We start from the raw sequence: 25,678 nt of genomic DNA on the forward strand, positions 1-25,678 counted from the left end.
TTCAGAAAAGAAATGAAAAGACACAATTGTTTCTATCTAGTGGTTGGTGCATTGCTGAGATGGTTCTCTTTTTTCAATACGTTGCTGGCCTACAATTCAGATGCTCACATAGCAATCATAGCAATATCAGATATTATGAGGGAAAGCAAATCCTTGGGGTAGACCTTGTCTGAAGCCTTCATAAGCAAAATTCTCTCTCTGTCCCCCCCCCCTCCAAAGTGTACTCCCAGGTAAGTGGAGTTAGAAATGCAACCTAAGTGTTTCTATGTTCTGTAATGCAATTGTAAAACCTCAGTGACTAGCAAGTACAATTGCATTATCTCTTCCACATTCTTTCCTGGATTATTGATCAGAAATGACAGAAGTAATGTGAGAGACACTCAAACCCACTCTGAAGTGTCTTGCAGAAAAATATGCAATGATTACTCACTTGTGGTGTTTCCTGTCATCTGTATGATACATTTGGAGTCCTTGCCCATTTCTCGGGAGTTGAAAGGACGCACCCGCACTGCCACCTTTACAGAAGCTCCTGCCATCCTGATGGTTTGAAGGTTTTACTCCTCTTGCTAGGATTGTACTCCTGAAAATGCCCTGAAGAAACAAGAAAGAGATGTTAGGAACGGCAACCTGGCCGATGAATTCTGCACCAACTAAGGTTTCGAAACCGTCTTCAGAGGCAGCCCCACACATTGCAGTAATCTAACCTAGAGAGTGCCAGAGCATAGACAACAGAAGTTAGGCTATCCTGGTCCAGATAGGGGCAAAGGTGATGGAAGTCTCTCCACATCACCAAGGCCACATGAGCCTCAAATGACAGCAATAGATCAAGAAGTACCCCAAGGTGCGTACCCAAACCTTCAGAATGAGTGTAACCCCATGAAAAGCAGGCCACCTCCCATACATCTGGTCTAGGAAACTGCCCACTAACAGTGCCTCAGTCTTATCTGGACTGAGCTTCAGTTTGTTGGCTCTCATTCCGTCCATTACTGACATATGATAACAGTTCAGAACATCTGCAGATGTTAAGGAGAAGGAGTGCTGTGTGTCATCAATATAGCTGACAATGTATTCCAAAGCTCCAGATGTCCCTACTTGCATGTAGATGTTAAATAGCATTGGTGGGGGGGGGGTGAACTCTAAGGAACCTCACATGGAATGCTCCACAGGGCTGAAGAACAATCCCTAAGAACCACCCTCTGGAAACAACCATCCAAGTAGGACCACTGGCGGAGGAAGAGGAGTAAGGGGGGAGAGTACCACCCCCGGCAGCGCAATCCTGGTGGGGTGCCATTGCTGCTGTTTCTCCCACCCGCGCTGAGCGCCACACCCCCACTGGCAGTGCACCACACCCCCAGGACGCACGTCACGCCCCCAGGACATGCGCCAGCCCCGCCCCCGCCTGCTCTCCGTCTCCCGGTGCTGGAGCATGAAGCTCTGCCACTGAGTAGGACTGAAACCACCACAATGCCACCAATTCCTAACTTGGAAAGCCACTCCAGAAGGATACCATGGTTGATGGTATGAAAAGCTGCTGGGAGGTCAAGGAGAATTAACAAGGGCACATTTCCCCTGTCTCTCTCCCAAGAGAAGTCATCATATAGGGTGACGAAAGAAGTTTCTGTGCCAAAACTGGGCCTAAACCCTGATTGCCTTCTTGGTTGTCAGAAGATCTTAACTGTGATATGCTCTTAACTCTTAGTTTGGCCTTTGGTCCTGCACCCTGATTGCCCTTGGGTCCTGGCTCCTAGCTCCTGACTCTCTCCAGGCTGTTGCCTGTATCCCAGCCCAGTCTTAGGTCCTGATCAAACTGGACCATCACTGTGGATTAATGCCATTTTTTCGGCATGGGAAATTTTGTAGGTTCTTATTTTTCGTAGGATTCATTGCCTTCTAAATTTGACAGGGTTTATCCCTGTTGGGTGCATGAGAGCTGATAAGAACCCTGCCCCAAGGAGACTGATGCATATTTGAAATATAGCTAGTAATTTTTGTCAACTGGAGAAGCAAAAGGGCCATCAGAAAGCACTGGTTAATCCTGGTGGATCAAATTAATTTAGCAAGGCTTACTTAAACAAGATTTTCCTTAATCTGTGGCACTATCTACTTTGCCACATGACCTTCCTTTTTCTGGAGAGAACCCGACCACCTGACAGCTGGCCATCTCCTTGCCTAAAATTCAAAAGGATTATTCACAAAGAAGGCAGCAGCTTTTGCTCTGCTTTCAGACAATGCAAGTAAAGAGACAGATAGTGCCCCCTGCCATGTATTTGTTTTATGGTAAGTTTTGAGAAAGACAGGGTTTGTGGGAATAACTGTCACAACACAAGACATCAGAACTAGTTCCCATGAAATGATGCCCTAGTAAAGTTGTACAGTATATGCAGGCCTGGATCTTTGACTTGATTTCTCCTCAAACTCATTGGTTACCCCCCAGCTTAAGGTGATGCCATCGTATTCCACAGTGAACAGAGGCTGCTCAAAGGGAAGGAGGACATTTTGGAAAATTCAAAACCAGTTTGAGTGGGATCTCCCCTCATGTTTTCTGCTTCCACTCTCCATAACTGGTATAAAATCACATCAGCCAGGCTTCACTATACATCTGAGCAGGGGCGCCGACTTATAAAAAATATTGGGGAGGGCGGGGGCCCATACCGACTTATAAAAAATATTGGGGGGGCCCAAGACCTCCAAACCGCTGCTGCTGGGGGAACGAAAGGGGCGAGCCCCGGGCTGCCCCGACCTTAAGTGAACCTGTGAGGGCCCGCCCTTTGCGGCAGCCGATTGGCTGCCGCCGTGGGCGGTGAATATTAATGAGCTAGGGGGAATCCCCGCGAGATTGTTGATGGGTCGAGAGCCCGCAACCCCACCCCCTCTCTAGATCGGGAGTGGCTTTGTTTTAACTCATTACTGAATGTATTTTAAAAGGTAACTATCGTCAAACAAGGAAAATAAAAAATACCAACATAATTTTGTGATTTTACAAAGCATAATATAACTAATAATTTTCTTAAATTATTGGGGGGGCGGAGCCCCCCCAAACGAATTTTTGAGGGGGCTCGGGCCCCCTCAGGCCCCATGGAGTCGGCGCCTATGCATCTGAGTAAGAGAGCTAAGCCTGCTGGACCCACCCTAGTTTATTTTCAGTATAAATAATTCAGTGAGCTAAGTGCAGTGCTCAGCTCAGCACAGTCACAACCCTCAGCTACACATCTAGGATTCTCTCCTTACTGGCGGAAGATACAAAGCACCAGAGAAACCACAGCGGAATTGAGAGGGAATGTCAGATGAAAACCCCCACCCCCGGCTGCCCTTTTCAGTGCTTTTCTTCAGTGTGATCTGCCAACTGGAATATTTGCTCTGCAACAAACTCAATAGCTGCTCCAGATTTGCATAACTTTATTGTATTTCATTTCATTTTAGTCATTTTAATATTTGTTAAGAGAAACAATCTTTCCTTTTTAAAGGGGTATGTTGTGATTTGTCAGGGAAATTCAGCATTCTAAGTTTCCTCATGTTATAGCTTATACATATATGTCCAAGTTAATTTCTATTTCTGTAATCTTGTTTTACATTTATATTCTTAAAAGCCTTGTTCTGCAATGGTCCAATGGCTAGATAAAAATAAATGAATCTGATCAGAATAGCTGCTGCTCTGTTCTATATAGTCACAGCCCTGCGATGTATAAACATCTACAATCGCTCACTTTTTATGAGGCATCCACACAACACAATCATTTATCCATTCTCATCTTGTATTTTCCTTGTGGTTCTTCCTTCTTTTCTCAGACCATGGAAACGTCACTTCCAGACAACCCCTTTATTGAGCATTTGTCTTGATATGTTTGATATGTAGAGGTTATACAATTTCCCAATAGTTGATTGCTATCCTTCAATTTCTAGTGCATTTTCCCATCACTTTCCTTACTGCAAAAAGCAAATTTATTGTACCAGAGCACTTTAATTCTGCAAACCAGGATTTGCTGGTATGCCATTGAATTCCTTCCATAAAATAGTGACATTCTGGAAGTGACCAAAGCGTGGCTCCACACACACACACACACACACACACACACAAAATCACTCCACATACAATCAATGCTATTACCCCTGTTGGTTAAATTGGCCCTACTGCTAAAACATTGAATATTTCAACTCAAAGGGACAATATTTTCGTTATATACACATGGGAGCACATTTTTCCTCCCTGTACTAATAAAACGGCTTTCTGCTACTACAGCTTAGGCTGTATGTGAAAAAATGAGTGCTGGAGCCACACACAGAATGCAGTTATTAAGTGATAGCCTCAAAACTTCCCCATCTAAACATCACACAATATCAAAAAGATTGTTAGCAGTGTGCATGTCTGAAATTGTGAGAACTGGACGGAAATTAGTTTTTGCAGATGCAAGTCACCAAGCAGATATTAAAGATGAAGATAAGCAGTCAGTATCTGCCTTAGTTGTTTGTCTGTTCATTGCTCATTTCTGCTCATACCCAAGAGCTGTCTGAATGTCAGGAGCTGTGGAAATGGGCATATTGAATGAGAAGACTTAGATATTATGGTGGGAAAACACGTTTTCTAACCCCATATTCCCTTCCTAATGCTTGGCTAGGTGGGGTGGCAGGGATGGAGATTTACAGGGGAGAACTGGCAGGTGAACCAGAGCGCTCGACCTTTCTCTTCAACACTCAATGGTTTTGTTCAGTCCACATTTTTAAGCAAACTGACCAGAATATCACTTCCCAAACTAATTCATGGATCAGAACAGTTATCCTTTGGCTTTAGCACTCCTCCACATTATGTAATATTATTTGGCTCAAGAAATGCACCACAACATTTATAGAAAAATGCATATTTTAGCCAAAATATATTTAAAACAATGAAAATATTTATGTGGTTTTTAAAGTAATCATTGCAGATTGATGTAGAAATGGAACAAAATGGAAATCATGAATGAACGTATGTGAAATAGATCAGAAATGGATTCCATCTCTACTCCTGCAAATATCGCCCCCCTGGTACGCCATTTAAGAGCCCAACTGGGGTGGGCTGGAGTTACCATAGGGCAGGGAAAAGACACCCCTCCCTCCTACCTGCCAGTTCTTCCCTGCAAGTTGTCCAATCCCTGTGTTTGCATTACAGTGGTACCTCGGGTTACATACGCTTCAGGTTACATACTCCGCTAACCCAGAAATAGTACCTCGGGTTAAGAACTTTGCTTCAGGATGAGAACAGAAATCATGCTCTGGCAGCGCTGCAGCAGTGGGAGGCCCCATTAGCTAAAGTGGTGCTCCAGGTTAAAAACAGTTTCAGGTTAAGAACGGACCTCCGGAACAAATTAAGTACTTAACCTGAGGTACCACTGTACTGTAACAAATGCATATTTGCTCAAATAATGCATAGCTCTACCTGAAAAGACAGTTTGCTGCACTGCTGATTGTATGATTTGTGCTACACCAGAAATGCATGAGCTGAAAGAGTAAAGGAAGAAAGAGATGCAAAACTGCACACAATGTTCCTGGAGAGTACATCAACTGAACTGTGTTTTCTGCTAGGCTCACTAATCTCTTAGTGTGCCAAAATGGACAGGCAGAGACACCATAGTCCCCAGATGGCTTGTGGCTATTAAGAGTGCTTACTTTAACAGCCAGAAAACACCCCCATCTATAAATGTCTCGAATGCTGCCTCTATTTTGAAGATCCATGTATTTAGTTCTATCTTACATTTATGAGTTTCTTAAGAACACTCTCCCAAAACCCTTCATAATTTTCATATAATACATTTTCTTTAACTAATAGATTTTTACTAATATATTTATACTCTGCCTTTCTGAAAATAAAAAAAATCAACTAGGGCAGCTTACTTATATAATAAACTACAAAAACATGATAAGCAATCCCAAATTAGAATACTTTTAAAATGGTAGATGCCATATAAAAAGGCATTGGGGAGGCATGTTTAAATAAAGATGCTTTAGACTTGCTACAGCTTCTGCTTGAAAATAAAGGTTACCCTTATTAATTCACAAGAATGCGGCTTCCAGAATGCAGAACAGAAGCTGTGTGTTTCCCAGAAGAGCCAATGCAACAACAGCCTTTTTTAAAGGAACAGAATACTTCAAAATGGCGAAGAGAGTGGGTGAGGGAGGGGGCCAGACCTCATTAACAAGTCAAAGGCATCCGAGTCCAAGATACGTCAGCAACATTGCACTTACTGCATAAGAGCGATACTAATATACATCACACAGTGATCTGGCTCTGGTTTTAATGGTTGGAATCCTACCTACAAATTGCAAACTCTTTCTCCAAGTGTGGATCCTTATGCAGCTATAATGGCATCATCAGTGGGCTTGGGGCAATCCTACGGTTTGCAAAAGTACCAAAAAAAAAGGGGAGGGGAGACAAAAATAAAGATGAGGGGGACAGGAAAATACCCAGCAATAAATGAGCATACTTGGTAGGCACAGAATGCTGACTGTCAGGATAAATGAAACTGAAAACTAAGAGAAATGGAGTGTCCTAGAAAAGAGCATGGCTGGCTGGATGACTGGTACCCTGAATAGCAATACAGTGGTACCTCGGGTTACAGATGCTTCAGGTTACAGACTCCACTAACCCAGAAATAGTACCTTGGGTTAAGAACTTTGCAGTGGGAGGCCCCATTAGCTAAAGTGGTGCTTCAGGTTAAGAACAGTTTCAGGTTAAGAATGGACCTCCAGAACGAATTAAGTTCTTAACCCGAGGTACAACTGTACTTCACACTCCAGCATTTTCTTGCCAATCCCACATGTCATTTATAAAACAGTTTACTGGAGCTATGTTTGTGTTCTGTTGTTAGGCTTAATGAGACAGTGCTAGGAGTGCCTCTTGACTGATGTAATTCTTCTAGAGACTAAGGTGACAATTTCTTGGTCTCACAGGGAATTTCATCCAACTTAGCCAATGTGCACTACAGTGTATCACCCTCTCAGTTCCAGCCCACTGAACATGACAACCAAACCTTGAGCGTTGGGAGCAGTTTGTTCCCTCATTCGCCAAACCAAAAGCAGGAAATAGATACCATAAAAGTTCACCCTCCGCCTGAAATTCAAAACACAGAAAACAAAACTAACAAAGAAGCAGAGATGTTAAAAGAATACCCATGAAGGAGCCATAGTAATTAGTAATTAAGATAATCACATGCATTTCTAATAGGGCTGTCTCATTGTGCAGTTCCCAACACAGCAAAGCTGTTACTCTGCTAAAAAGGTTTTGGAGTGAGTGAAGCATTTTTGTCTGTGGTACAGAGCAGGCTTCTGAAATATACCTAATCAACAGCCTGAATTTGCTGCCCTCTGGACTGCAGCCCCAAGATAGGATAGGTGGATATACGAGGTGCCTTCCCAAAACTTTCAGTTATTATTTTTAAAATGTAGTTTTCCAACCAACCAATGTTTACAAAAATGCATAAATCTGGTGAAAGAAAGTGCACATAAAATGAATATATAATTGAAAATAACATGCAAAAAAATGCATTATATTAGAAGAAACTGCATACAGATCTGCATCCAAAATATGTTAATTAGAAGAAATTTGCACTAAAATACTGAAGAATTTTCATGAGGATATTTAAAAAATCCTCATATTGCTGCAGAAATGCAGAAAAGCAAATTTAAGAATGGAAGAATGAGAAACTGAGAAAACCAAAATTGAGAGATCCTTCCATCCCTACTCAGAAATAAGGCCCACAGTGGAGCTTATTTCCCATTAAGTGTGTTCAGGATTACAGACAAACTCGCTTTGGCATATTAGACTACCTATATTTAGATTCTGATTCATTTTGCATTGAGTTGATAGCCCCCCACACATAACATGCACCCTACATCAGGGATGGGGGATCCTATGGCCCTCCAGATGTTGCTAGACTACAACTCCCATCATCCCTGACCGCTGAGCATGCGCCTGGGGCTGATGGGAGTTGTAATCCAACAACAGCTGGAGGGCCACAGGTTCCCCATCTCTGTCATATGCATTTGGCCTGCTCCCCACATAATTGCCACTATAATCCTGTTTGGAACCATTCAGAGTAGGTGAATTTGACTGTCAAATATTCTGCCATTGAGTGAAGTAATATTATAATTAAGAATTTCCAGAAGACAAAAGTTGCAACAGTAAAGTTGCATAACACCAATGCACTGCTGGCATTTTGTGTCTCTATTTTAGAAAGGACTACAATGCATTTATGTCAGGCAGCAAAGAGCTGACTCCCATTTTGCCTTTGTTCTTCAAATGACACACATTTTACTTATTTACTTTAAATATTTATAAGCCTGCCTTCACGCAGCAAATTCTAGTTTCCTTGCTGGTTTGGAACTTCCTTAGTTTGTTGTACACATCCTGCTTCAGCAGTCATATATTCAAACAATCATATGCCCCCGTCTGATGTTCTTTTTTAAAAAAAGTGGGGAAGGCAATTTTTGTTTTTAAGCTGAAAACCAGCTTTAGGTGTGCAATGATTAGATGTCCCTGTTTGTGTCTTCCCTCCAGTCATCTTGATCAATAGTTATTCTCCTTTATATTCATGGTATTCTTTTAAATACTTCACAAAATTTTGCTTTTCATAAACTTTGCTCATCTATCAACTGTCTACAAGTTTGTTTGCTTTTATTTATTTAATTTCATTTATGAATTAATCATGTCCCATAAAGCACGTGAAAGCGATTTAACAATAAAGACAGTGACAATAATGACATATACAATTTCAAGTCCAATACAGATGCAAACTAAGGTAAAAATCTCCACTTAAAAGGTTTGCTGAGAAAGGAAGGTCTTCAAAGGGCACTGAAAGGCAACAGAGGTCTCTGATATGTAATGAAAGCGAGTTCCAAAGACTAGGTACTGCCACATTGAAGGTCCAAGTTCCGCATGGTACAGACCAGATCTCTTGATGACCTTCTGCTGCAGGATGCAGTGGTCAGATGGTGAGATGATATTTTAGGTGTCCTGGCCCCAAGCTGTATAAGTACAACACTACCAGCCCATTGAACTTTGCCCAGTAATTTGATGATGATATTCTGCCCTAGTGAGCAGTCAAGCAGCTACATTTTCTACTAGCTGCAGCTTCTAAACCAACCATGGGTCCAACGCTATATGGAGTGCATTGTGGTAATCCAATCTGGAGGTAAAAGTACCTTTTACCAGCTTCAGCTGTTTCTTGTCTGGCATAGCCTGATTGCTGTTATCCCTGAACAGCAATCAAGCTATGCCACACAAGAAACAGCTGAAGCTGGTAAAAGGTACTTCTATCCACTGAGTTCACCTGGCCTCTAGACTACTAATTGTCAGAATTCAGGGCCGGTCAGAGGTATGTGCCTATCTCTCCAGGCACCGGCTGAATTCTTTTGACCTCCCTCCGGCGACTCCCGGCAGGCGAAATACACGAGGTCCGTTCCGGCGATTTTTCTCAGGCTGTGAGAAAAACACACCAAACTGCTTCTCCTCCTCCCTGCTCTCCAGCATATCCCCAGGGAGGGGAATCAGACACAGACAGAAATGTATCTACATGTTTTATTCCTGTCTTCAGCAGTCATATAGAGAAAACATGTCTGCTCTGTTCAACAAACAGAGAGAAACTCAAAACTCCACCCATGTACATCCTGTACAGGTCATATGACACACACACTGAGCTAACATCCGGTGCTCAGTACAGAATGGACTGCCCCTTTGTTCCCATGGCAACAGTCACACACTTCCTGTTTGGCTTTCCAGCCACAAGCAGCAGACTTGGCTGCTATAGCCTTTGCTTGCTGCTGCATTGCTGCTTTAGAATAACATACTCCCCCTAAAGTATCAATGCGTGCTGCGAGCAAAGCGTCATCCAGAGAAGAAAACAAACAGTTGTTATACTTATAACACTCCCCTGTTGTTTCAGTTCCACCCTTGGAACTACCCGCCACTGGTTTTACCAATGTACCTCTCTGGTTGTGTGACTTCCAAGGAATGAGTGCTTCTGCATTACCTTGGTTAGCAACTCTCTGTTGTGCCTTTGTCTCTGACTCAGACACAGCTTCAATTTGACCTTGGTCGTTTACAACAGCAACACATGCAATAGCTTGGTTGGCAAACTCTTTTGAATACCTCTTGGGTGGTACACCCTTCGTTGCTCTCTCAGACCTACGTAAGAGGTGCTGCTCTTCTCTGCTTTCTGGTTCAGCCTCTGAACTCTCTGAAGAACCAGTACTAAGCTTAATCAGTGGTTCATCCTCCTCTTCTGAGGGTCTAGTCATTGTGTGAGATTTCCTCTCAATGACTGTGACAACTGAGCTGTCTGAGCTATCGCTGTCATCATCAGTACTACTGAACTCAATAAGATCAAACTCATCATCATCATCATCAGAATCATCATCATCTCCTGTGGGAAATGTGTGAACAATCACTCTCTCCTGTTCAGGAGCACTCTCTAGCAATTTTGTGAGAATCACCTTACCAGATTCAGACAAAATTACTCTGTAGAGACCCTTTTCATAACCCACAAAAATGCCTCTGGCATTCTTTACTCCACCCGGAGCTTCTGTCCTCACATGAGACCCGAAAACCTTGAAATGGGCAACAGAAGGTTTTCTGTGGAACAGTTTCTCAAAAGGAGAACATCCCAAGTCTTTTGAAACCTTTCTCAACCACGTGTAACAATATGACATTAGTGACTCAGCCCAGTACTCATGTGGCAGACGTGAACTAAGCAATTGCGCATGCTTTCCCTTTTGCAATTCTTTGTTCACCCTAACACAGATACATCTCTTCCAAGCTTCTTCGGAAGCTGCAATTTTGTGTCTTATCCCTTTCTTCTTCAGGAACCTCTGGAAATCCTGTAAGAGAAAAATTGGCTTCTCATCTGTGCAAAGACAATCTATGTCAGCATCATGCATATTTTTAACTTTGTCACAAAACTCTTTAAACCTTTCTAAGGCTTCTTTCGGTCTCTCCAAAAGATAAATCCAGACAAAACCTGTAAAAGAATCAACACATATTAGGTAATACTTTGCATTGCCTCTAGATGGTGCTAAAGGACCAATCACATCAGCATACACCCGCTGAAATGCCTTGTCGACCCTCGAGGTGACCTGCTTGGTGTTCTTTTCAGCTACACCTGCAAAAGAAATCATGTTAGAATCACAAGAATTACATTCCATGTAATCACTTTGATTAAAAGTCAACAAATACAGTCCATCTTTCTCTTTGGCAGAAAGATACAACTCTCCATCTTTGTAGATCTCACAGTGTTGATCATCATAGGACAGTTTTAGTCCCTTCTTGGCAATCTGCGAAACGCTGAGCAGACTGTACTTCAACTCTGGAACCAAATAAACATTGTTTATAGTCAAGTTCAGACTTTTAAGATACACAGTCCCAATTCCGGTGGCTTCCAGCTCTCGACCGTTGGCTTGTTGTACAACGAAGCTTTGCTTCTTAAACGACGAAAACAAATCCCTGCGATGGGTCATGTGAACCGTCGCTCCCGTGTCTAAAATGAAGGAATTCCCCACTTGTGGTGTGGCTTTTAGGGACATCAAAGCCTTTGCAGGCTTCGCCTGTGACTTGGCATGACTTCTGCCTGACGCCTCAGACTTTGTGGAGCTTCCCTTGGCTCCTTTGTTCTGACGTGGCTTCCTGCAGTTCCGCTGAGGATGCCCAGTCTGTCCACAATTGTGGCATTGGACAACGTTCAAAGCTACAGCATTTTCTCCAGTAGCAACAGCAGTGGGGGTGTTAGAACTCCGTTCTTCCCTCCCCCTGTCCTTGACTTCCAGGGCAGCAAGTCTGTCATGTTCGTTCAGGACCACGGCAAAGACCCTGTCCGACGTTAGATCTTGCGCTGGGAGAGACCCCAGCTGACTGGCAACGGTTTTGTAAGTCCGATTCAGGCTGTTGATCACCATGAAGCAAAACACTTCCTCATCCAGACGGAAATTGCGTTCCACCATCTGCTGACGCAGAAATTTCATTTCCGTCAGGTGCGCTTGAACATCTCCATCAGGCGCAAGCCTCAGGTTAGTCAGCTTTTCAAAATACAGCAATGCTGAAGAACCTGCATCTCTCTGATGTGTCCTTCTCAGCGTGTCCCAAACATCTTTCGCGTGCTCTAAATCTTGTATATGAACAAGCTGAGAGTCCGACACGCACAGAATTATAGCGGTTCTGGCCTTCACATCCTGTGACTCCCAAGCACGCGTTGGTGCTGCAGGGATGGGGTTCTCAATCACCCCAAACAGTCTCTGATTCTGCAGCAAGGCCTTCATCTTAATAGACCAAGATGCATAATTGTCACTGGTCAAAAGGGTTGGAGAAGGCAGGCCTCCCCCCTTCTTGGCATCCATTTTGAGTCCTTGCATTGACTCTCAAACACAAGCCTCTAAAATCCAATAGCTGGCTTGTTTACACTCTGTGCACCTGGCAGCAATAACACTAGCCGCTTGGAAAGTCCCTTTCCAACAGTTCCTGTGTAAAGGCCTAGTCAAAACACGACTTGTTTGTGCCACTCTGGGCATAGCCTGACTTCCAGCCCTTATCTGCGTTGCTAAGCAACCACATTCCTTTCCTTGGACAGGAAAAACCACAGGAATGTTTGGAATGCAGACTCTTCTCTCTCGGAGCTGTTTTTCCCAAACGTTGCTCCCATGAAGCAGAGAATTAATCAATCTGCATTCACACTTTTAAGCCCGAAAATCTCATACCTGGGCTCCGTAGCTTGACTTTCAGCTTCCTCTGGTCAGCTTCTAGCTGCAGAGAATCAGCTTCCATCTCAGGCATCCATGGAGAGGGATGAATACAGTCTCCTTGATGCAGACTCCCATGGATCGTAGCAACCGTCAACTGCTACCAATGTCAGGAATTCAGGGCCGGTCAGAGGTATGTGCCTATCTCTCCAGGCACCGGCTGAATTCTTTTGACCTCCCTCCGGCGACTCCCGGCAGGCGAAATACACGAGGTCCGTTCCGGCGATTTTTCTCAGGCTGTGAGAAAAACACACCAAACTGCTTCTCCTCCTCCCTGCTCTCCAGCATATCCCCAGGGAGGGGAATCAGACACAGACAGAAATGTATCTACATGTTTTATTCCTGTCTTCAGCAGTCATATAGAGAAAACATGTCTGCTCTGTTCAACAAACAGAGAGAAACTCAAAACTCCACCCATGTACATCCTGTACAGGTCATATGACACACACACTGAGCTAACATCCGGTGCTCAGTACAGAATGGACTGCCCCTTTGTTCCCATGGCAACAGTCACACACTTCCTGTTTGGCTTTCCAGCCACAAGCAGCAGACTTGGCTGCTATAGCCTTTGCTTGCTGCTGCATTGCTGCTTTAGAATAACACTAATATGCTCTTTCAGGGAGAATATGACTCCATTCAAAGTGGGCAACTGACCGAGACTTCTGGGTTGGCACCTCCGACAATGGCAGAATTCCTCTGATTGGGAGGAATTTGCTCCGTGGAAATTAGGGTCCGGCCGCCACGGCGAAGGCGGAGACCCACTAAAAATCACAGGCGGGAGAAGCCTGTGAATGTGGGATTCGGCTGGCACCTTTTGCGCCTCCCCTACTCGCGGGGAGACCCGGTTTCGGGGATCCAGAACGACGTGGGGTGAGCGGCGCGGTGCTTCGAATTGACTGCTTCTTTCACGGAGTGAAGACGCACTGCTGTTGCCGGAGAGCGCTGACTTTTTCCTGTGGGTAATTTGATCCTAAACAACTACCCGTGAGTAGAACGTAAAACTGGATTTTTAAACGTCTTAATTTGGCACCGAAACGGGGAGGTTTCAAACAGGAAGTCCGCCTCCCCCTTTTGTAAATAGATTGAAGCAAAGAGCTTGCAAGCTAAAGTCTTGGAAAGTCCTCTGTAAAGGATTAAACTTCCATCGGCTAAAATCATTAAACCCCCCTTGGAAGCAGGAGAAGGGGGGGGATTTGGGATCGCGTAAGCCTGCAGGAGAGAGTGAAGAAAGTTAAATTACCACCGCTCTGAACCTGGAAACGGGCTGCTAGTAAGATTGACGTTTTGGGAGGGTTCATTGACTGTGAATAAAACGTATCTTGACAGCTAGTTAAATAAGAGAAATACATTGTTTCCATTGTCTCCTTCTGCGTTTAAAAAGGAGTAAAAGTAACTGAAAATTGAAACTAATTTTATTGCTTGAACTGTGCTTAAAAGGATTGATACAAATAGAAATTGTTTCCCTCTAGAGGGAGCCTTTGAAACTGTTACAAGAGTTGAGCTGGTGGAATCTCCAGCTGCAAGATAAAAAACCGTGAGAACCAGGGATTGACCTTGGATAGGTTAAGAATGTCGACAGAAGAAGCCTTAGTGATTGCATTATGTAAGATAAGTGATTCATTGGAACAGCTCCACAAGAAGACGGATTTGATGACTGTTAAAATTGATAACTTGGGACAAAGAGTGAACATCCATACAGAAGCCGTTCAGGAATCGATGCAGGAATCTACTTTGGCATGGCAGGCTGTGGAGAAGGCGAGGGAGAAAGTTGTTGTTGTTGAACCTAAAGTAATACGGGTGGAGAGGGAGAGAGCCCCAGCCTTACAGAGGCAATTTGATGACTATAAGTTGTTGCCTTCTATGATTGAATTCAGAGAAGGTCAGATTTTGAGGATTGGAGCCCTGCTCAGACTGGAGAAGGAAAGTTGGATAGATCACCTCATGCAGGGATTTACTGACCTTTGGGACCTGGACCTGAGTCAGGAGGAGATTGGAGTTGTGAGGACTTTCAGATTTGGAGGGATTTTGAAACACATCCTGAAATATCTTTTGGATTTTAGTTTTTATTACGGAGATTTGGCTGACCTGTCGAGAAGGAATAAAAACATTGCTAGGTCGGAACTTACTCGAGATCTACTCTTCAGCATCAAAGGAAGGAAATTAAGAACAAGATCAGCAGAAGACAAAGTAAAGTGCATGTATAAATATGAAGAAGACCTGCAGAAGGGACTTGGAAAAGAGTTAAGAGCCTCGGACAGAAGATCACCAGGTTGATGAACTATATGGAATTGACGGAAATGAATGGCAGAATTCAAGACCAGGGAGAAGAGACGGTGGAAGATTGGAAAAAGTTTAAAGTTTATTTATAGAAATACTGTAAAATTAATGAGTGTCAGAAAAATGTTGAAATGAAATTATAAGGCTTTAGTAGAAATGTTATAAGGAGTTAAGCATAAATAAGTATTATAGTATTAATGGAAAATAAGGTTAAAATAAGTTAAGATAATTATATGACAGAAAATATAGAAAGATGGAAAGGAATTGCTGAAACAATTAATAGAAGTGGAATACAAAAAGGGAGGTGAGAGGAGGTCGATGAAACAAGGGAATGAAAGATAAGGCATTGAAATGGTATGATGTATGTTTTTAAATTGTTTTTGCTTTGTTTTGTTTAGTCTAATGTGTTAATGTTGCGTTGTGTACTGTTTATATATTGTATCATATTTTTTTCTTTCTTTTGCTTCTTTTTTTCCTTTCTTTTTCTTCTTTATTGTAAGGTTTAAAAGTAATAAATAATATTTTTTTAAAAAACAAAGTGGGCAACTGACCAATTATCTGGACTTGAGACCCACTCACCCACAGCACTTTCATCTTGTTGTGATTCAGACTCAGTTTGCTGGCCCTCAGCCAGCTCACCACCAAGTCCAGGCACTGGTCCAGGGTTTACATGGCCTATCTTGATTCTTATGTTACAGAGAAACAGATATGTGTATATCACCAGCATACTGATTATACTTTGCCCCAAATCTCTTGCCAGCTGATCTCAACAGCTTCATGTAGATGTTAAATAGCATAGGGGATAAGATGGTAACCCTATGGCACCCCACAGCACAACGTACAGGGAGCAAAAAAACACCCAGTGCTATTCTGCGAAACCCACCCTGGAGACAGAATCAGAACTAATATAAAGCATTGCCCGCAGAAGCCATCTCACCCAACCAATTCAGATGGATACCATGGATGATGGTGTCAAAAGCCGCTGGGAGATTATTTAAGAATAACAGGGTTGCACTCCCCTTGTCCATCTCGCATTAAAGGCCACCCATCAACCAAGGCCGGTTCAGTCCCATCAACCCAGAATGAAATGGGTCAAGATTATTATTTGAGTATTTGCAACTGTCCCACCATGACTCTCTTGATTACCTTCCCTCAAAGGTATTTGTGACAAACTCAAGGGTCCAGTATGAGGGGTCCCCCCCCCCAGAAGTGATTGGATCACCATCTCTTTGAAGACAGCCAGGACCACTCTCTTCTGCTAGGATACATTGACTACACTCTGAAGCCACCTTACCATACCTGGTCAGCAGGCTTTAATAAGATAAGAGAGGCAAGAGGAACACATGGTTGGGTACATCGTTGCAAGCAGTTTGTCCACATAATTAGGCCATATAAACTGAAACCTATGATTTCAAAGTAGATGCTGCACTGGATACCTCATGGGAGAATGCAGTAAATGTGGCATCAAGATAGCTATGGGGGTGAGCCACTTTACTCTCAAAGTGCCTTGCAAACAAATCATAGTGGGCTTCCAAATGGTCAAAAACTCCATTCCCTGGAGCAGGTATTAAAAAGCTTCAGGCAATACAAAACAACCCCTCTGCTACACAGGTACGGTACTTGAAGATGTGATGGAAGCAAAGGACAATCTTCACTGCCCTTACTGCTCCTCAATAGACACGATTCTTTGCAAAATGGCATATCTGGAACTGGACCCCATCAGTGACAAAGAGCCTTTTGTGCAGATAATCCTTTTGTTAATGCATTTCAAAATAGCACTTGCCTTTTCCTGCAACCATCTCACTTTGTTGACTCATTCAGATTATGAATCATTTTTACTCAGTGTTATATAGCTTATATCTTGCACCTTTAAAGACAGAGGAAGGACTTATACTTTAGTGCCACTTTGTATGTCATGGTTACCACCTATGCCTGAGGCGGCCTGGATTCAAATCCCCACCATTGTCAGATCTTGGAGTCTCAAATTTCAGCAGGGCCCTGTACAATGCCAAAATTCAGTGCCCTAATGCCTCTAGCACTCCATTCTAAATCATAGTTGTGGAGCCCCCAACAGCACCCCTGAGGCTCTGTGACCAGTGCAAGTGATCCGGTCATGTCCCCTTAAATCTGCCTCTGTCCCCACTCAACCACAAAACCTACTGAGTGACCCTGGGCCAATCAGCATCTCTCCAGTGGTGGACTTTGGGCTTTAAAATTTCAGAGGCGCCTGAAATTCAGTGTGCCCCCTACCTCTGGCTTTCCATTGTTCGTCATTGTTGAAGTGCCCCTCGTGGAGCCCTCTCAGCTCATCACCCAGTGCAGGCGAACCAGTCAGGCTACCCTAAATCCGCCTCTGATCTCTCAATCTAATATACCTCACAGGTTGCTAAATAAAGTCTAGAGTGAACAATGCATACTGCCCTGGACACTTTTGAGAAAGAATGGTATAATAATACATAATTGTAGTGTGTATTTTTTAGGGCTAGGGAAAAACTCTCCCACTGGACCCTTGCTGCTAATGGGATAATGCAAGCATGGGTCATTCTTCTAAGAGAGTATAAGGCAGCATTTTACATTCTTACTGCTTTTTGCACCTTGTTCTGTTTTCATCTTTAAAGTAGCCTTTTGATTATTTTTATCTATTTTCTGTATTTCACTAGATTTAGATGCCTCTTGATTATAATAAAACCTCAAAGCAGATTACAAAATATAATAAAGCAATAGGGTTATCAGTTTAAAAAACAGTTAAAAACAACTCTTTAAAACATTCAAACAATAATTAAATTCACTAATAAGCTAAAAGAAAAAACACATGTCAACATTCTACAAATAAAGGAAATCAATGTGAGCTGAAGAGTTTGCATGGAAGAGACAAAGGAAGATAATTTGTGGGAAATGGAGCCAAGAGCTCACAAGAAGATAAAGGGTAACTATATAATAGCAGTTGTGAAAATATGATCTGCAAATGCAGTGATCCATACACCCCCTTACCCTTTGTCAGAATGAAGTTGGCTGAGAATTGAATATTCCGTAGTATCTTAGCTTTTACTCTGCCCTCCCACCATGTTGTCAGTGACCTTAGTCCTCCCCCACGAGCTATGAAATGGTAAATGGTAAACTATTCAGAGGATGTAGAAGACTGGGCCTGGCCTAGCTAGGTTTGCAAGGAGATATATCAAAAGAAACCCATAGCAAATCATAATGGCAAGTCATAGGAGTCACACTGTGACCAAAGCAAACTAAAGCTGAGCCAAAAGAAATGCTCTGAACTTCTGATTATTAAAAACTTCTGTGCCCCGGTTTGCAATGGCAGATGTAGAAGACAGGCCATAACCTTGTCAAAAGGCCAGTGTGGATGAACATGTGTTTGCATCATCCAGAAAACAAAAAAGCATGTGACCTGCTCCCTATTATTTCACTGGAAGCTAAAAAAAGGCAGAAGTAAAAAATGGTGATTATCTAGTTTTGGAAATTTTGGAGCGTAGCACTTCCTCTTCAGTGGTGCTGCAGGGCAGGACTTCAAGTACTCAGCAGAATGAACAGGAGGACCCCCAAATGCAGCAGGCCTGGCTTACAACATTTTTAAGTACTGTAATGCAGGAGATTATCTAAAGAGGGCACCCCACCCACAAGACTACGAAGCCCAGAGCCCAAAATTATCTAATTGAACCACAGGTCCTGTTCCCTCCTTATATGAACTATTTCATGAGGCTTACAACCCTAAAACAGCCACCTCATCTCTTATTGATAGTGGCAAAACCTGGTTGTTGTTCTGTGCCCTAAAGGAATGAGCGTTGCAGCAAATTCGTATTCCTTGAGGTGCTGTTTGCAACTGCCTGCCTGGAGGACTCGTGCTATGACATGCACAGATTCCTTCCACTTCTATTTCCAACTCTGAATTTATACTGCTGAAGTATAAAGGGTTCCTTTTCCTTAGCATACTTCATAGAGGACATGCTTTAGGCTGGGGATGGGGGAGAGATGTCTCTTGCTCAAAGCCCTTGGCACAATAGCATAAGTCATTATATTCAGCCATGTTGTCAGCAGGCATGTTGCTCCTAAGATGGCCTCGGTTGACTTCCAAGCAGGCCACACTAATAGTAGGGTCCCCTCCCTGCTTATAGTCATCACCTCTGCCATGTATTTAATGCCCGCAGGCCCTTTTGTCTTTTCAAGATCATTCAGGAAGATGCACCGTTTCTATCTGACACCCAAAAGCATTATGGTTCTGCCTGGGATTATAAAAGAACTAGTAAAGGACCTTGTGGTGCTCAAGGCAGGTGCTAGATTTAAGCATGGAGTCGGTGCCCATTTTTCACACCCTCTCCTTTACCCAAACAAACCCCCATCCAGGACATATTTAAGACCAGGGGATGCTATAGTACAAGCCTATCCAGTGATACTACAGCAGTGTGGGCTCTAAACCCTATAAAATGGCTGACACCCAGATAGATTCTCCACCCACATCAGAGCAGTCCTATACACACACACACACACACACACACACACACCCCTAAAGTATTGCCCCTAGCTAACAGCTTCTTTCCCCTCAAATGCGACAGATGACATTGTACCCACCTTTGTTTTGCTGCAGCCAACATTGTTCCATCTTCATCAAACAGGATTGTATTTTTATAAAGATATATGCCATGCCACAGGTTCCCAAGGTTCTCCACACACCCACACAGAAATTGGGAGCCATAGCATGTGCAGGAAATGGAGACTGGAATGTTATTGCTACTGCTACAACAGACATAGTTCCTTCTCACCCTCCCGCCCTTGTCTCTCATATGTGCTTTCATTAAAAGGATGCAGGGTTTGGTTCGAATCAAATAAGTGTGAATTATGGGGTGCTCAAAACATAGGTTATGCTGGCTGGCTGGCAAGCCCTCGCCCAGTCCCCATGACTCTGCATTCTTTCCATGGTCCCTGTGTCACAGCCATTGGCGCAGGGGCAGGTGGGGTGGGGTGGGGTGGTGTTTATTAGCAATGCATTTCTGTTGCCTAGCTGGACATTTTTCAGAAGCTTGCAGATTGGTTTGAAAGACAATAAGAGGGTCTTCTTTCTCACAGAGCAACACAGACTGATCAAGGGGAAAAGGTGCCTGCCCTCTCTATGATGGATTAGGAAAAATAAGCAAGTGGAGAAAGCACAGGAAACTAGTCAGGCATCACAATAAAAGCTGTGCCTGGTGGGTGTTTTTGTCTTTTGCGTCTGAGCAAATGGGTTATCATTGCAATCTAAACTGAATTTTATTGGAAACATCACATTTCCTTTTACGAGGGATGGTTCCTGTCTCCATTAATTCCTAGCATCATTTTCCAGTCTGACTGTTCTCTTACCTGCTACCATTACTGGCCATAACACCCCCTCATACTTCACACACACACACAGCGCTTTCCAACGGAAAGAAAAATAGATAACAGAACCTGTGTTGTCACTTAAATATTGCTCTTTCTTTAATAGCCTCACACATCCAAGGGACAGAAACAGTGGCCCGATGCTGGGGCCCATGATTGGACACACGCTGAACGCCAGACACACACCCGTGATTGTTCCCCCAGAGAATTCAAAGCAGCATCGGCTGGAAACTGGTGTCCATTGTCCTTTCTTGAAACCCAGCCAGCCGCAAGGGAGGGGGAGAGATGCGCAACTACCAGCTGCATTCAAAGCAGAATGAATAGGACCTGCGAGAGGACCTGCGAGGGCTCCCGAGGCCTCTCTCCCGCGGATACGGGCCGCTAGAGGGCCAGTGCTGCAAAAGGCGAGGCAGCTCCAAGGGCGAGAGAGGAGGAGGAGCGGGGGGTACCAAGAGAAAAGGCGATGGAAGGCTGCGGGCTTACCTTTTGCGGGCTCAGAGGCTCCGTGCGGTCCGCCCTCGGTTGGGAAATGCGGGCGCTGGCATTGGCGAGGCTCCGGGATGCGGCCCCTGCCTGCTTGCCCGATGGAACGAGATGCGAAGAGACGCGCCTGGCCGCCTCCCCGGGTTTGTGGTGCTGATGCTGCGCTCTCTGGGGATGCTCGATTCCTGCAGGTTCACTGCGCGCCCCGCCCCTCGGCCCTGTCAGCGCGCTGATTGGCTGGCGGAGCAGAGGAGCCTGTCGACCGCAGCCGCCAGAAGGGCGGGGCTGGCGCTCGGCCTCTGCCGCTGTTGATGCTGCCTCTCCGGAGGGAGGGAGGGAGGCGCGCCTGCTCTGGGCGCTCCAGAGGCCGCCGACCCGCTCACTGCGGAACTGCGATGCGTGGCCCCGGGGGAAAGCCGGCAGAGGCAGCCGTCTTCGCCCTGGGCAGAGCACAAGCGCCTCCCCGCCCACTCCGGGTATGACTCCTCAAAGCAGCGAGCGAAAATGGAGACGGCAGGCATCCGTGCCAACCGCATCCATGCACTTGCTCTATCGCAGGAGATCTGACTCATCATCCCCAGCCTGCGCATCCACACAGGGCCAGACCAACGCGCTTTTGGTGCTCGAAAGTTGCATTCCTCGCCGCCCCGCTGCACACACGCTAGCAAGGAAACGAAATCAGTGTTATGACAAAAACAAGCGAAGAAAGTGATCACATGTGATGTAGCAGAATCAAGTAAACACAGCTGATCTCCTGCCATATTTGTGTGCTCAAATCTTTTTGCAGAGTTCACATTTCGGGATTGTATGGAATTAATATTGTATGCATTGGTGGCATCAGCCACAATACGTTGATAACCTTTCAATTTTTCATATGATGATTCTGCAATGCCTCTGGTCTTCTTGGGATATATTTCATCTAGCCTTGACCAATTTGGTATTAGGAACCAAATCATCATTGCAGTAGCAGCATAACCACGACGACAACAACATCAACCTACCCTTCAACCCCAAGGTTCTCAGGGCAGTTCACAACATTTCAGTAAAATACAAAATATCCAGCATTTTCTAAAAGGGAAAGGTTGGACCATCCATTAATCAAGCTCCTTAAAAGGAAGGAATTCAACAGTGAGCCTTCTATAAGATACACAGATGATTGTCATCTAGTGACAAAGTAGAAGCAGGTGTTTCCCACAGTAGCACTAACCCTCTGGAACCCTTGCCCCTGTAATCCAAGAGGGGTCCAACTGTGGCATGTTTTAGAACTTCTTTTTAAAAATTGCTTGCATTTCCTGGCTTAATTTTTATATTGTACTGCTTAGTATTTTGTCTCCAGATTTTTATTCTGATATTGAAAGTACGTGTTTTGTTTTATTGGAATTTTCACTTAATGATTTTAGGGTGTCATTTTGTTAAATCACAGATTGGAGGTTTTTATGTATTAAATGAACTATATATGTTGATGAAATAAATATTCCATTGACTGCTTTAATATATGGGTTTTTTCGTTTTGCTATATTGGTATTGGTTTCAGCCGTAGTGTGTACAGTGGTACCTCGGGTTAAGTACTTAATTCATTCCGGAGGTCTGTACTTAACCTGAAACTGTTCTTAACCTGAAGCACCACTTTAGCTAATGGGGCCTCCTGCTGCTGCCGTGCCGCCGGAGCACGATTTCTGTCCTCAACCTAAAGCAAAGTTCTTAACCTGAAACACTATTTCTGGGTTAGTGGAGTATGTAACCTGAAGCGTATGTAACCTGAAGCGTATGTAACCTGAGATACCACTGTACATGCATTTTTAAATTGTAAACTGCTTTGTAAATTAAATTTGGCAAATACTGCATATGAATAAACAATACTGTATTCTGTGGATAATTGTTTACATTTTTGTTTTACTGTATTTTATGGACCTTGGGTTTTTAGTTCTGTTTTGTAATTTGCCCAGGGCTCTCATAAGCAAAGCAGGGTGTTACCCAAGAACAACCCCCATACCAGTGTTAATCTTGGCCACGAGCCCAAACAAGATCTCTTAGCACTTTGGATAGAGTTCATAGATTAATTAGGTAAATTAAATCAACTAATGTTTATAGTTGAATAAACAGTGGGGGGCAATTTTAATTAGTGATCACTTATTTTGTTTGGTGTTACTACAAGTTAAGCAGTGTTGTGAGCTAAACCGTTTATCTTTTGTAGGGTTATTTTGTTTCTGTAATACTTGTTTTAAAAAGTTGGCCCTTGCTTTAAACTGTATCTGAAAGCTGTTGTCAGGGGTTCAGGAGCAGAGGCACAGGGAAGAGAGGAGATGGAGAGCGAAGGGGAGGAATCCGAGGGGAGCGTAGGAGAAGAGGACAGTGGACCGAGGGATTCCATGAGCCTCTCCAGCGAATCGGAAGATTCACAGAAGGGGGCGCCAGTGGCCAGGGGTAGGGGGTTGCCAAGGGGAACGCCCCAGGAGCAAGGGGGCAGCAGGGACTCCCAGAGCAGTAGTTGGAAATCAGGACCAGCTTCCCCACCAGAGCAGAGTGGGGGGGAAGAGTCCCAAGGATCGGGGCCAGTGCATTCCCCACCAGGGAGAGAAGATAAGGCAGGGCTGACCACACCTCCATCGGAGAGTCAGACAACGGAGGGGAGGTCAGATCCGGCCAGTATCCCAGAAGAGGGAAGCAGTGACAGAAGTAGTGTAACGGTCAGGAGGAAGGTCACTGGGTTGGCGCGAGAGGCAAGTTCAAATGTACAGGAGCGCGGGACAGCAGAGAATGAGGATTGGGAACCGGGTCCTAAAGCCCGCCGGAGGGAGGGGGAGGAGCTAAGCGACTCAGCGTCGGAAGAGTCCAGAAAGGGCAATGCCCCAGCGGGCAGGAGGACCCAGAGGAGGAGAGAGCAGCGTAAAAGGTGGAGCAGGGCTAGGATCTTAAACTGGTGTCATAGGGGAGGAGACTCAGACGGTAGTTCGCCGGTCTAGGGTTTAAGACGTAGAGCTGCGCGCTGCGGCTTTGAAATGGAAACTGAACCTCAATAAAGACTTTTGTACATAACGACAGCCTAGCGTTGGTCCTCTGTGAGCTGGGACCTAGGGGCAGCTCTGACAGCTGTTAATTTCTGTTTGGTTCAAAAATATTAGCAATAACTTTCAACATAAATAATCCACTTGATACAGGAAAAATGTATTTAATAAAAGACTTATTTTTCTAATTTCAGGAAAATAGCATCCTATGCCCATCCCAGCATCAATTATTGTGCGCATCCAATAACACCTGTTACTTTTTGTCCCAAACTCTTCATCACATCTAATTACTTAATTTTCCACTTTGCTTGCTTACTCTACCATTTCTGAATCTCAGACACTTCCCCAGTATTCTAAAAGTGATGACTATATCGGTCCATATTGAAGCTTTTTGTTTGCTTGTTTTATCTCTGTCATCTAAAAAGTGTATACATTCTTGTCTTTGCTGCAGACCTAACTGCTTACGACGTGTGTATCTCCCTCAGCTGAAGCATGCATGTCACTATTTACAGCAAGGGCATATGAGGTTGGGCTTTGCATCTTTTTAGCTTTATCTCCAATTTTACTCAGGCTGGCATTTGCTAGTTAGAACACTGACCTTCCTGCCAGATGGAAATATTCATTTATACCAGTAAGAAAAGAAGCTTACATCCAAGTTTCCTAGCAAGCAGATGTTGAAAACAGCATACGGGTCATCCCTTGGTCACACACTCTTCTCATATATTCTTTTTGAACGAAGTTACAGCATTTCAAAAGCAAACTACAATGAGAAATTCTATACCTTATCTTGCTTTCTTGTGATATACAAAAAAAATTTTTACTATCATTATCGGTCCCATTAAAGGTACTGTGACCATGTAGGTTTTGAAGTTTTTCAAACTTATGGCTGCCTTTTAAAAAAATAAAATAAAAATAAATATTATTGTTGTTTAAATTTATTACCTGCCCTTCATCCTAAGGTCCTAGGGCGAGTTACAACAATTAAAACACGTTAAAAGCAGTTAAAACAACTTATAACTAAATTAAAAGCAACTAATTTTTGTTTAAAAATAAATAAAAAAGAAGTAAGAATTAAATACTCCCAGAAGTTATATGTTTCTGAATATCAGTTGCTGGAAACCACAGAAAGGGAGAGTGTTGTTGTGCTCAGGCACTGCTTGCAGGCTTCCTATAGACATTTGGTTGACCACTGTGAAGGAAGAAAGCTGGACTACACATATATGCTAGGGCCAGCTTTTTCTGGTATAGCCTGAGATTTCATTGCTTCTATAGCCTCATGCATTTATCCTCAAAAAAATGAACCAACCAAAATGGTTTCTCTGGAAAGAAAAAATACAATTGATCTTTTTCTGAGGAAGCAGCTGAGTGAAGTCATCTGATAAGTGTATCTGTCAGGAAAAAGACTTCAGGGACATGGGGAAACCTGACTGACTTCACAGGAGAAAGCACATTTGTATCCTCTCATCACTAAAACATATCTCAAAACCTTTTATTTGTCAGTGGTGGCAGATTTAACATTTAGTTATGAGTTAATGAGTGGTGAGCTATTCAATTGGATGATGTGCATTGTCTGACTTTTGTGTCCTCTAAGCCTTCCATGACGTACATGCATTTATGAATCCACCCTAAATAATAAGTCTGCAGGCTCAGAGAAACTTGGGTTTAAAAAAGTATGGTCTGTCTCCAGTCAGTATACTCAGATAAGGATTTTATCTGATAACCCTTCTTATCCAGATCTTAACACTCAGGATCACTGCAGCACACTAGCCTTTTGAGAAGAAGCATTTGTGGATTCCCTT

At 43.7% G+C, this 25,678-nt stretch overlaps 1 protein-coding gene across 22 annotated transcripts in view; it reads right to left on the reverse strand.

Annotated features, from left to right (window-relative positions):
- Positions 1–21,481, reverse strand: part of KIF1A (kinesin family member 1A) — a 130,431-nt gene extending 108,950 nt beyond the window's left edge. For 6 of the 22 annotated variants that reach the window (XM_079976810.1, XM_079976809.1, XM_079976824.1 and 3 more), the window contains exons 1-2: positions 20,875–21,480; positions 431–591 (exon numbers count right to left, since the gene is read on the reverse strand). In XM_079976810.1, coding sequence (XP_079832936.1) covers positions 431–536 — 106 coding nt within the window. In that variant the 5' untranslated portion in view covers positions 537–591; positions 20,875–21,480. Of the gene's footprint in view, positions 1–430; positions 592–20,874 lie in introns of all 22 variants that reach the window. The other 16 variants (XM_079976821.1, XM_079976819.1, XM_079976815.1 and 13 more) reach the window with 7 other exon arrangements.
- Positions 21,482–25,678: the final 4,197 nt, after the last annotated feature.

This window comes from Podarcis cretensis, assembly GCF_951804945.1.
Source record: "Podarcis cretensis genome assembly, chromosome: 5".
NCBI classification, from domain to species: domain Eukaryota; kingdom Metazoa; phylum Chordata; class Lepidosauria; order Squamata; family Lacertidae; genus Podarcis; species Podarcis cretensis.